The sequence below is a fragment of the Pteropus vampyrus genome, unplaced genomic scaffold, assembly GCF_000151845.1.
Source record: "Pteropus vampyrus isolate Shadow unplaced genomic scaffold, Pvam_2.0 Scaffold231, whole genome shotgun sequence".
Lineage (NCBI taxonomy): Eukaryota > Metazoa > Chordata > Mammalia > Chiroptera > Pteropodidae > Pteropus > Pteropus vampyrus.
This window is the reverse complement of record NW_011889012.1, coordinates 294,644-306,324: the sequence shown is the minus strand read 5'-3', so window position 1 is coordinate 306,324 and position 11,681 is coordinate 294,644. Positions and strand designations below refer to the sequence as shown.

Genomic DNA, 11,681 nt, shown 5'->3' with positions numbered 1-11,681 from the left:
ATGCAATATGCAGATGACGCGTTAGTGCTGTACACTGGAAACTTACAATCTTATTAAACAATGTCACCCCAATAAATTTAATTTTAAAAAATATGAATAAAGCACAACAAATGGACTTTAAACCACCCCAGACTGAGCCCCCTGGCCTCTGCATATCGCTTTCCTTGCTCACGAGATGGCAGTGCCCTACCGCCTGCAAAGGACTGTTGGGAGGGCTGGGCCTGGAGCACACCTTGAAAACGTTTCCTCCGGCAAACTCTTCACCTGCTTCCCTTCGCTGCGCTCCTCTGGGCCTGAACCACTCTCTCCGTCTCTTAACTTGTTAATTACTGGACAGGAGAGTAAGTACGGCGAGAAGGAGAGCTCCTGGACCCGAGAAAGAACGATCTCTTCGGTCGACTGGGAAATCAGAACCCTCAGAATGGCCAGGATTCCCGAGATCCAGAGCTGAACAGTGCTCACAGATGCCTACGAGAAAGAAAACAGACCAGTTATAGGTCAAGAGCGAAGAGGATTCCGCTTTTCCTGGCTGCTGACTTCACGAATGAAGATTGCTCTATGTTATTTACCATTCTACCAATAAATCTCTGGGTCACGGGTTGTCAAACTGTGGTCCCCGACATTCAGCAGGGGCACCCCCGGGCACCTGTTTAAAGTATCAGTTCTCAGGCCCCACCTGGCCCCAGCAGAGCCCTGGGTGACCGCAGAGTGTTAAATCTGAGATGCCACCATGAGACAGGAAACTCACCATTGTATCTGGAGTGACAAACATACTCCGTAAAAGCATGTCCACGGGCCGGAGGGAGGAAGGGGCCAGGATCTCAAATAAAGTGTTTAACACTCCGAGGGCTTCGTGAGAATCGATGTGCATCTGTTGCAATGAAAATAAAAACACCGCGCTTAACCTCAGGCTGGGCCTCTCCAGGTCGGTGACCTTGACCATCGCCCGTCACCGCCCAGCACTGAAACGCACTTTAACGTCAGTAGTCAGCCAGGCCAAACTTAGACCACCACAGTGTCAGCTGCACTTTTTCTGCAGAGCAAATCTTTCATTTAGATTTTTATCACATAAACAATATGTGTTTTCCATACAAAGACTTAAATGTACAAAAGCATTTAAAAAATCAGCTGGAATCGCACCCCGATACCATCGTCACCAACATCTGGGGAGCACATCTCTCATGCAGCTCTTCGATACGCACAGGTATGTTACCTAAACGGGTACAATACACACCTCTTTGCCTTTCTTTGGTTGACCTGAGCCCCATCCCTACCCTGCTCAGCAGACTGGAGTGCTCCTCTTTCTTAACCTTCTCCACGTTCCTATAACCATGCACCACACAAAGAGAGATGTTTAAGTTGTTTTGAAAGATCATATAAATATCTCTGCCCTTTTTCCTTAAAACTACAATAGAAAACTCTCAAAGCATAGGCTTTAGAATCTAACATTTTTAATGGATGCAAAACACTGCAAGTCTCTACCACAATGCACTCAACTGCCCCCCTAGTGATGATAGGCACTGTTTCCAATTTTTGTCACTAACAAGTATACATAGAGAATCAACATCTCTACAGAGACGTGATTTTCTTCAAGGTGCAGATCTGAAAACTGTACAGCATACAGCGCTGAGCTGTACCAGAGCTGTAAGGGAACAATCTAGAAGTTGGTGAGCTCCCTGACTCCTCCCACCTGTGCCAGCCCTTACCAGAGCCCACCACACCTACAGCCAGGTATGCAGCTGCTCCGAACCCTGGGTCTGCCGTCTGCTCAGGGACACCACAGTGGCAACGTGGTGGGTCCCGCATCGCCAGCGCCTTCTGCGTTTGTCCTCAGTGTACACACAGGCCCTCCTTCCTCGCAGCTCCCCCACAGACCCCTCTCCTCCAGCTGCCGCCCCCTCTCTAATCCTTCTTAGATAAATGTCTGCGAGTCCTCTCACCAGCACGCTCCAGCCAGGCGTGGGCTTCCACTCCCTCCCCAGGGCCCTCCTTGCTGCCAGACCCGGCCCAACTCCCAGGCTCACTGACCGGGCTGGGCTGGTGTGAGCCCCTCTTCCTGGCCCTAAGAACACTGTGCCCTCCTGTCAGGCTGCCCCTGCCCCAGCTCCTCCAAGGGCTTCCCCTCCCCTCTCCGGCCTGAGCTGGGGCTGCCTGGCTCGGAGCTCAGTCTTCCCTCCCCTCAGCCACCTGGGTCCCACAGTGACCCGTCCAGCCTCAGCTGTCTACTTGCTGTCCTGCTCTCTCCCAATGACATAAGACTTGGTCCCAATGCCTGCGGCAGCCTCCCCAAAGTGCCTACCAGGCGTCCCGACTGAACACACCCAGACCCGGCTCTGCCTCCCTCTGAAACCCACTGCTCTCAGTCCCCACGTGGCAGACAGCAGCAGCCACGTCCTGGAAGGATCCGCACGCCTCCTGCTCACACCCCACACCAAGGCCGTCAGCAAAGCCTACGGGCTCTGCCACCAGACTGCACCTAGCAGAGGGCCACTTCCTGCCACATCACTTTCAGCACCCTGGTCCACACGCCCGCACTGCACGTGGACCTCCCTGCTCTGCCCTCGGCCCACCCATCCCCAGAGTCACTGGCCTCCAGCTGTCCCGCGTCCTAACAGGACGCTCTGGCCTCGGGGTCTGTGCTGTCCTTTTCTCCGCCGGTGGCTGTCCGCCCAGCTCTGCGCGGGGCTGGCCTGTGCCGTCCTTCAGGTTTGCTCAGACGCCACCCAGGGAACAAAGCGGTGCCACGCGGGCTCGCCCACCTCTCCTCGCCTCCATTTCCCGCACGGCAGTACGTCTGCCGTTTCATACGCTGACTTTTCTGTCGTGTGTCTCCTCCACCCCCTATTCTAGTAAAACCTTCCCCCCGAGATCGGCTCAGTTCACTGGGGTGCCTGCTGCCAGCACTGCATGCGCATGCGGCCCGTCCCCACGCGTGGCGGCCCGGGAGGCGCCGTGAAGTGCGGCACAGTCGTGCCATCGCAGCTTCGGAGTGGCGGAAATGAAGTCGGGCGCCGACTGGCACTTTCCGGCCCTCACCCCCCACCTTCCTCAGACTGCGCCCATGAGAGGCAGGAGAACGCGAGAAAGCTCTCAGAGCGTCACTGTGAAAACGTGCACCTGCGGGCACGGAGTCCTGAGCACAGTGAACAGCAAATCCGCCGACGTTAAAACTGCCGTCTGCCAATCTCTCCGGAAGCCGAGACACCCTCCCTCCGTCTAAGTGGCCTCAGGATGACAAGTCCAAATGCAAGCAGAGCTGGGCTGAAGTCACGAAGACAGCGAATACTGCTGCGGTGTGTCTGCCTGCACGTCCCCAGTGAATGTCCCTGTCACGAGCCCTGTGTCGTCCAGAGCACTCGCCTCCCTGGCCAGACGTGCAGGAGGGACCAACGAGTCTGCTGACTTGTCCAAAGCGCTGAAGACTCAAAGCTTTGCTGGCAGCAATGTCCTGCGGGGGGGGGGCGCCTACCTTGGGGGCCATCCCTGGCCCCACGACCAGCACCAACAACCACCATCCTAAAATCGGCCTGTTGTGACTTACTGAAAAGCTGGTCCCGGGACTCTGCCCCACGCGCAAGTGTGTCGCGGCGGCGGGGGACGCACCTGCTGTCTGGCGAGCATCGGGAGGATGGCGTCGGCTATCTGCCGCGAGAGCCGCCTCCACTTGTCTTCGCTCTCCTTGTGGCACTGCTGCAGGACCAGAATGAACATCTCGAGCACCTGCGAGGAGAATGGGCACAGTCACCTACTCGTCGCCACACACTCCCTCGTGCCGACCTCCACTCCGCTGTGGGACTCCAGGACCGGAACCAAACCAACGCGCTCCCCGGCGAGGGCCCCATGAGCCCACGCGATGCTGGTCCTGGGACACCGAGCTGGGAGAGACAGAAGACGACACGAAGGGCCGGGAGCAAAGTCCTCAGGATGGCCGCCCTCGCCGCCATTTCTGTGGAGTTTACAGACTTCACGGTCGGAGGAAAGGCACAAAAGGAAAAGCAAACTTACGTTACCCTCTGGCAAACACAGACGTAAACACAGCCCTGACTAAAGTATTCTGCAGAGGCTTCACGACTTTCGTGTACACTAATTTCAACTCTGTGTTCTTTGCAAAGATCTCCTACCGGCTAGTACCTCCTTTCATAAGAATTATGTGTGGTTGAGCACGAGTTTATTAGTGATCTTTTAAACAGATAGCTGTGTTTGCAAATAAAGTTTTACTGGCACACAGCCACACCCCTTTGGTGAACATTCTGACGAGGACTGCTTTCGTCCACAACGTCTGATGTGAGGAGTTGCAACAGACGCCGTATGGTCTGCAAAGCTTAAAGTGTTTGTCATCTGCTTGTTTAGAGACAAGTTTGCTGACCTGGTGTACAAAATACAACGGCTACAAAGTAAGAGACATAGCCACCGAAGCCCACTGTCCATGCCGCCCTGTGTCCCACAGCCTCCTCCCCTGCAGGGGGCCACCGAGCTTCAGCTGCCCAGGGAGCTCTCCACGAATCCCGGCTCTTGACAGAAACCAGAGCCCACTCTGTTCCCTTATACACCAGGCCCGGAGATTCTGGAACACGTGCGGCTGATAAGCCGCCCTCTAGGCCTCCCACCACCCAGCGTGCCTGCCGAGAGTCAGTCACTGGTTCTCAAACTTTTCTATGGCAATTGTAGTTGTTATTGTAATTATGGGATCTAATTAAACACCAAGCATTTAATTAAATATTAGATTAACCAAGATGAGAATGTACAAAGAAAGTGTTTCTATGAAAAAAGCTTAGGCTTTATAAAGATTCAAAGACGAATAACTAAGAAAAGTTACAGAATAAGTGAGGCTGGGCCACTGTACAAGCCGAAAGACACGAGTCACTAAAGAAGCCAGAGTTCCCACTTCCACCGCCTGGCCCTCCGTGACTTCCGGCCCCGCCTTAAGGAAAGCAAGGCCGGAAGCAGCTCAAGGAAACAGCCCTCGGGCCTGCATCAGCATGGTGGAAAACAAAGTCTTCAAATTATTTCAGATTTGAGATTTTTTTAAAATCAGTTTTTAGAATTCTGTCATTTGAATCAACATTTTCCAATTAATCGATTCTCGGTCCTCGTTTTGGAAAAGAGGGCCTCCACCATGCTCAGTCCCTCGGCTGAGCTGTGACTGTCAGTCAGCTGGGTGGCAGCGGCCTCCCCACATGGCTGCACTGCTTACAGACAGACCCTACCAGACTGTCCACTCCCTGGCGTCTCCCCAGCCCGAGCACCCAGGCTGGCGCAGGGCAACACCGCTGACTCGGGAGAGCGGTGCCCAGGCCAGCTCCTCTGTCCCTGCGGGGACAGGGGACAGTGGCGCCCTCGCCCCCTCTCACCTGATGGTACTGGACGAGCCTCAGCAACATCGACACCACCACCTCCTTCTGGGTTTCCAGCTCTTTTCCTGCGTCGGCTTTATTGGTTCCTCTTAACACGAAGAGGTCGTGGACTATGGGCTGCAGAGCCGGAATGGCTGTGGGGACAAAAGTCAGGCTGAGAAGGCAGGGCGTGACACCCCCAAATAATTTCAGGAAACAAAGGCACTCTATGGCCATGCCACCCTGAACAAGCCTAATCCTGTCTGATCTCGGAAGCTAAGCAGGGTCGGGCCTGGTTAGTACTTCAATAGGACCACCTAGGAAGACCAGGTGCTATAGGAGTAAAAAATAAAAAAATAAAAATAAGTAAGGGATTGTAAGCTGATAAAGTCCTTGCAATCTATAAGGTCAACCAAGGGTGGCCTCGCCAAAAATAAAAAAAAAAAAAAAGAAAGAAACAAAGAAACAAAGGCAACCTTAATCCAAATTTGGCTTCTGATAAAGGATCTTAAGGTTATGAATGCTGTGAATTGTCAGTATACCATCATGGAAGGCCATAAGTCTTCCTCTGACACTTCTTGATAATTTTGTGGAATCTTAAAAAAATAATAAAACTAGAGTTTGTGATGCAACATCACTTCTGAAAAAAGGATAAAATTTAAAAGTCAAATTCTAAATAAAAAAAATTCCCACTAACTAAAATAGCAACAGCCTACTCACACATAATCTAAAGATTCACCTGAAGACAACAGATACTTCTCCACCAGAAGATTTTAGGTTTCTGCGATGATTTCAGTGATTAAACTCACTCTACCACTAGACCAAAGTTCCTCCCAAGTCCTGTCTTTATCCCAAACAACAGCCAAAATAAATTCTTTAGTCCAATACCACCACGTGAATAAACACCTTAAGAAATGTTTTTCGTAAGGATGGATGGAGCCCAATCACGTCATCAAGATTACTGATAGTATTGCCCTCATGACACGCGCAAGCGAGCACACTCACACCAGTGACACACACAGCACACTTGCTGACTTTCCCACAGATGACCAAGCTTTCCAGTAGAAAGCAGGGGGTTCTGGCTGCCCATCAGTTCTGAACCCAAAAACCCTCTGATCCAGGATGCCTTAGTCACCCCTCTGCACTGTCAACTACATCCGGGGACCCTAAAGTCCATCCAAGCAAGAATGTGTACTTTTGCTGAGGCACGAATCTTGGCCCTTGTGAGACCATGGCAAAGGTGACTCTAGTGTGGAAACAGAGATGGCCCAGGCCCCTCCGCCACCTGCGGCAGAGCAGGTGCCAGCTCGTCTGTCCACCCTCCCGCATGCATGCTGAGTGGACAGCACTGCACGCAGCAGCACTGTGTCCCCATCTGTGGTTTGCAGCTCCGAGGAAGTATCCCCACCAAAGGTCAAAAGCTGACAGGGTCCCAACGGTGGAGCCAGAGAGGAGGCAACAGAGGATGCTGGGGGTCCATTTAGGAGTCCAGAGAAAGCCCTCGGCTCGTGCTCGAACCCACACAGCCGCGTTCCACAGGCTGGTAAAGGGTCGCCTGGGCAGCTGACCACTCTCTGCGGTCCTCGTGGACGTGCCTACAACATAGCAACCAGGTGACAGGGGTCCTGAGTCAAGGCCTAACCCTAACTCCAGATACACCAAGTAATAAACCAGAAGTCCTTACAAACATCGGGACATTTTTACATTGTGTTCTATATGAAAAGAGTATTCATGTCAGTCTCTATCTGTACCTGACATCATCTTATTGTTTCTTATATTTTCACCTCCTGAGAGTAATGCTCTCTCCACATGCGCGCGCGCGCGCGCACACACACACACACACACACACACACACACAGCCTACAAAGCACAAAGCAGTTGTGGACACAGCTGGAACTTGGTGCATTGAAGACTAGCCCTGCTGAGCACATCACGGCTACTGAAGACCACAGTGCAAGGTTTGTGCCATTACCATGTGTCACAGCCTTCCTCCCACTGGCCATGATGCCATCACAGAGCTGAATGATTTTAGGAATTCCGATGATCTGTTTTGAATGATAGCGTTCATAAGATAGTAATACCAGGAAGAAAAAGATGTTTGGAATAATTGCCTCTGATTCCCTAGAAAGAAAAACATCCATTGAGACAATTACTTTTAAGATTAAGATACATAATCGATGAAAACAACGAAATACTCCTGGCTCAAGGTTGAGAGGGACAAAGTGCCTATCGAGGAGCCCTAGCAATCTGTCTCCCCGTTTTACATCTGGAGCAGGCCCATCTCGCCCACGTGGAGAGCTCAGTGATCCGCAGGGCTGAGCGAGAGTGTGCAGACAGCACCTGGCCGCGTTCGTCCCCCCTCCGCCCCTCACTCTTCAATAGAAGATGAAACTCAGAGGAGGAAAAGCAACGTGCCTCAGATCAGGCAGTCACGGTGTCACAACATTAGAATAAGAAAGTGGGTCTCCAGACCCGAGGGATTCACGAACATTTCCCTCCGCACTGCTTCCCTATCTACTTAAAGTAGCTCAGAAACGAAAGAATTTTAATTTTCGATAATTATACACTATAACTGCAGATATTAAAACCCTAACCTGTCTAGCAAGGAAAGCTCAATAAGTAAAGTGCATAGTAATTATCCTTATTAAAGACAACCATATCTAAAAATGATTTAAGAAATTTAAAAAAAAAATCAGTGTTTTTCCAGATGAGATTGCATGTAGCAATCTATTATCATAATTAAATGCTTTGAAACGTGAAATGAAAACTGACAATATGTAATTACCAAATGCACAAATGCTTCTAAATAAGTCTTTCGATACTTACTCATTAATTCTTAAGACACACAAAAATGCACAGCATATTAATCAGACTTCCATTAAAAAATACCTAGCAAAAATGCCTAACAATCCTTTAAAACAGGGGCCCCCAATCTTTTTGGCACCAGGGACCGGTGCTCCTATGAGAGTCTAACGCCTGAGGATCTGAGGCGGAGCTGAGGCAGTGATGCTGGCGCTGGGGAGAGGCTGCACATACAGATGAAGCTTCGCTGGCTCACCTGCCGCTCACCTCCTGCTGTGCGGCCTGGTTCCTAACAGGCCATGGACTGGGCCCAGGGGATGGGTAGCCCTGCTTTAAAGTATGTTCAGGTTATTAATCTAAAATTACATGTACTTACGTACCAAGGACAAGAAATGTAAAATCACAAGATGCCGTTACCTGAACTGGCCTACTTCAATGTATTCGAACTGCTTCAGCACAAACCCAATGAACACCTGTGGCGGGGAATAAAATTTTCACGTCAACGATGAAAATGCGCAAACGAGGCCCCGTCCTCCTTCTCATTTGTGCAACCATCTGACCAGCCTCCGGAAAGCACATGTACCTGTCTGCATACAAGAACGCAACGTATTCTACCATCAGACTGGGCGATTGCAGGACACTTCCAGAAATCCCGAAACACATCCGCTGAACACTGAGGTGAGACCTCTTTGGAAAAACAAGTAATAAACCCCAGGAGACACGTCGGGCAGCACCCAGGGGCCACGTGTGGGAACTCATTTGTTCCACTTCATGGCAAAACGAGCGGCACAGAGTTCCTGACACCCGCTGGGCAGCGAGATGCCCAATGCGACCTATCTCCTCCCTCCCGGGAGCCCGACCCTGAGGTGCTGCGAGGTGAGCGACAACCTGGGGGACAGTGGCAGTGTGTCAGGACGGGGTTAGAGCCTCTTCTGGGTGTCTGCATTCCAAGCACCCATCTGCTCTCTCCAACCTGAAACAGCTCACACGTCCACCGTTTTCTCCCAGGCCCTGGGCGTGGCACAGACCACACGCCGCAGGTGCTCCATAAACCATTCTCTCAATTGAGTTCAATGGTCTGTCTGGCCACTCTAGTCTTCCATTCTTGTTCAGAAAAACCAAAATTGTAGTGGGTCCTGAGAACTGGGGAGCACGGGTCCTGAATCATGAAAGTGAATCAGAACAAAACGCGAGGCTGAAGCGCTCACGGCAAGAGACAAAACAAAACAAAAACAAAAACAAAAAACACCTAACGTTGCAAGTGAGGGGGTGTGGGGGCTCAGCCTTGCTGCAGTGAGGCGGAAAAGTGCTGGGACCCCGGGGGGAGGGCACGAGCTTCAGAGCAGCTCAAGGCATCCGCCGAGAAGCACGGCCTGGAGGCCATCTGAGGCTGTCCTCTCTGAACGTTTAAGCATCAGGTGGAGATTTGAGAAAGAATGGACAGGCCGCCAGCTCTGGCCTCCTCGGGTAGCAGCGCTGGCTGCGGGCCCCAGGCTTCTTCCTTAAGCTCCTGTCGCAGGCCCCACGGCCACCGTACCCCACAGCTTCAGATGAGGGCTTCTCCCCACGAGACGAGACGAGGCGAGCAACGGGAATAAAGGCCCCAAACATTCCCCAAAGAGCATCTTTCCCAAAGAAGAAACGGCCCTTTGGAGCCAGATTCTGGTAACGGGGGCAGACAAGGAAGACAGGCACAGCACTGCCCTCCACGGCCCTGCATCAGAAGGTGACGGCCCGGGCATCTGCGGGGAAGTCAGCACCCTGGCAGTCTGCGCCTGCTCCTGGAGGACACCCCTGAGGTGCGAGTCGATGCTGACGAGGCACCATTTCTGTCCAGAAGAAGATGAACTGCAGCACTCCGACTCAAAAACCTCCTGCCTCTCGCAGGGGAGTGACTGAGGCCCTGGCCCAATGGCGACGTTAGCTCTAGTGACATAGTAGGCGTGGGCTTTGGTTTAAGAGCATGTACGTCATGGAGCAATGCAACTGGCCAGAGTCACATCCCCACAGCCACCACGTAAGGAAGGCTGGCAGTGGAGTCCCATCTGGTGAGAATGAGCCAATGCTCATGCTAATGGCCTGCGTGGGGACCCAGGAGCACAGGGCTCTGTTACTGTCCCGTTAGAGCATATTCGTTTTTAAAGAGATGAGCTAAGTGCAGACTGCTTGAAACTGAACGTCATAATGGATCATCTGTTTGAAATAAGTCTGGATTTTGTAAAACTATCCCCCAAATGATACATTTTCATTGCATCTTTCGATCTAAATTCAGATTATCTTAGAGTAGGGAAGAGGGTGAAGACACGAAACACTTCTGGCGAGTACGTAAAGAGTGACCCCGAGACAGCGCCTACGGACGGAGCGCTGAGGGCGAGGGCGCTGGCACCGCTGAGGTGCGCTGCCCGGCCTGCTGCGTCGACTGGCCAGGAAGCCGGTGACCGGCAGCGACTGGTGTGGGGAGAGCCACCTGCATGTTTAAGGAAGTCTCAGTGTCTTTTTGAGATTATTTTTGATTAAGTTATGAGCAGGTATGGCAGATAAAAGACAAAAGTGACAAACCTGGTCTGAATCCAGAAGACAGTAATTAACCCGCAGCTGAACCAGCTGTGCCAGCAAATCCAGAACCTGCTTCTGTAACTGCACGGACGTCGTTGTCGTGTACTGCTTCAATGCTTTTATAACCAGAGGCTCAAATAAACGAATGTGATTATGAATAGCATTCTACGAAAAGAAGCAAGGAAAGAATCCATAGTGAGTCTTCAGCTGAAAAAGCTTCGGCAACCAACCCGGATGGCGTCGGACCCGATTCTCCCCGTAGCGCTACCGCGGCCACCCGCGCTCACCCGCGGCGCCTATCTACCTTATCTGCACGGTTCTTCGTGACACTCGTGAGGTTTGTCTTCAGCTGGGTGGACACCTTCTGGAGTACGTCAAACCACCTGCCGGAGAGGAAAAGGGCGCAGGGAGAATGACCTTAGATACGCTCCGCACACTCGGCAAACCCCAAGTCCCCTCATGCACACTCACAAAATCAGGACACTGCAAAGTCAGGAAGGGCTTTGACAGCCACTCGACATAGTGGCATAATGTGCTTCTCTTAGTGGAGATGATTAGACTGCGCTGAGCTACAGCTGTCAGCCTTCAAGGCCGGTCACCTGTGGTAGACCACTCCAGACCGAGCTGCTTCTGCTACAGGACACTCATGACAGCCCAGACTGCAGAGGGACTGGGCCGGTGATGGTCATTTGAAAGAGTCAGAGATTTAGAAGCAGCACTCGATTTTCTTGGAAAAGAGTTTTATTTACATTAATTACACTCTTTTCTTTGTAAGAAATACAGATGAAATTAATGGCGGTAAGATACAGTCACACGCCCCCACTTATTTTTTATTCACACCTGTATTACTAAACAGAGGACTTATGAGCCTTATTCCTGACACTTGGACACACAGTAAGTGCGTCCCTGGCACACAGCCTGGGCCTGGGCGCTGGCCTTGGTCCCTGATGCTAGTGTGCTCACTGTGGCTGTCTTGTTAATACATCTACA

At 51.7% G+C, this 11,681-nt stretch overlaps 1 protein-coding gene and 1 pseudogene across 1 annotated transcript in view; one reads left to right on the top strand and one right to left on the bottom strand.

Annotated features, from left to right (window-relative positions):
- Positions 1 to 11,681, bottom strand: part of HTT (huntingtin) — a 114,234-nt gene that overhangs the window by 49,599 nt on the left and 52,954 nt on the right. Inside the window, exons 31-38 of the mRNA XM_023519670.1 lie at positions 10,996 to 11,084; positions 10,695 to 10,856; positions 8,553 to 8,608; positions 7,306 to 7,454; positions 5,352 to 5,488; positions 3,604 to 3,720; positions 749 to 871; positions 191 to 468 (exon numbers count right to left, since the gene is read on the bottom strand). Coding sequence (XP_023375438.1) covers positions 191 to 468; positions 749 to 871; positions 3,604 to 3,720; positions 5,352 to 5,488; positions 7,306 to 7,454; positions 8,553 to 8,608; positions 10,695 to 10,856; positions 10,996 to 11,084 — 1,111 coding nt within the window. The remainder of the gene's footprint in view (positions 1 to 190; positions 469 to 748; positions 872 to 3,603; positions 3,721 to 5,351; positions 5,489 to 7,305; positions 7,455 to 8,552; positions 8,609 to 10,694; positions 10,857 to 10,995; positions 11,085 to 11,681) is intronic.
- LOC111728833 lies at positions 5,559 to 5,675 on the top strand (annotated as a pseudogene).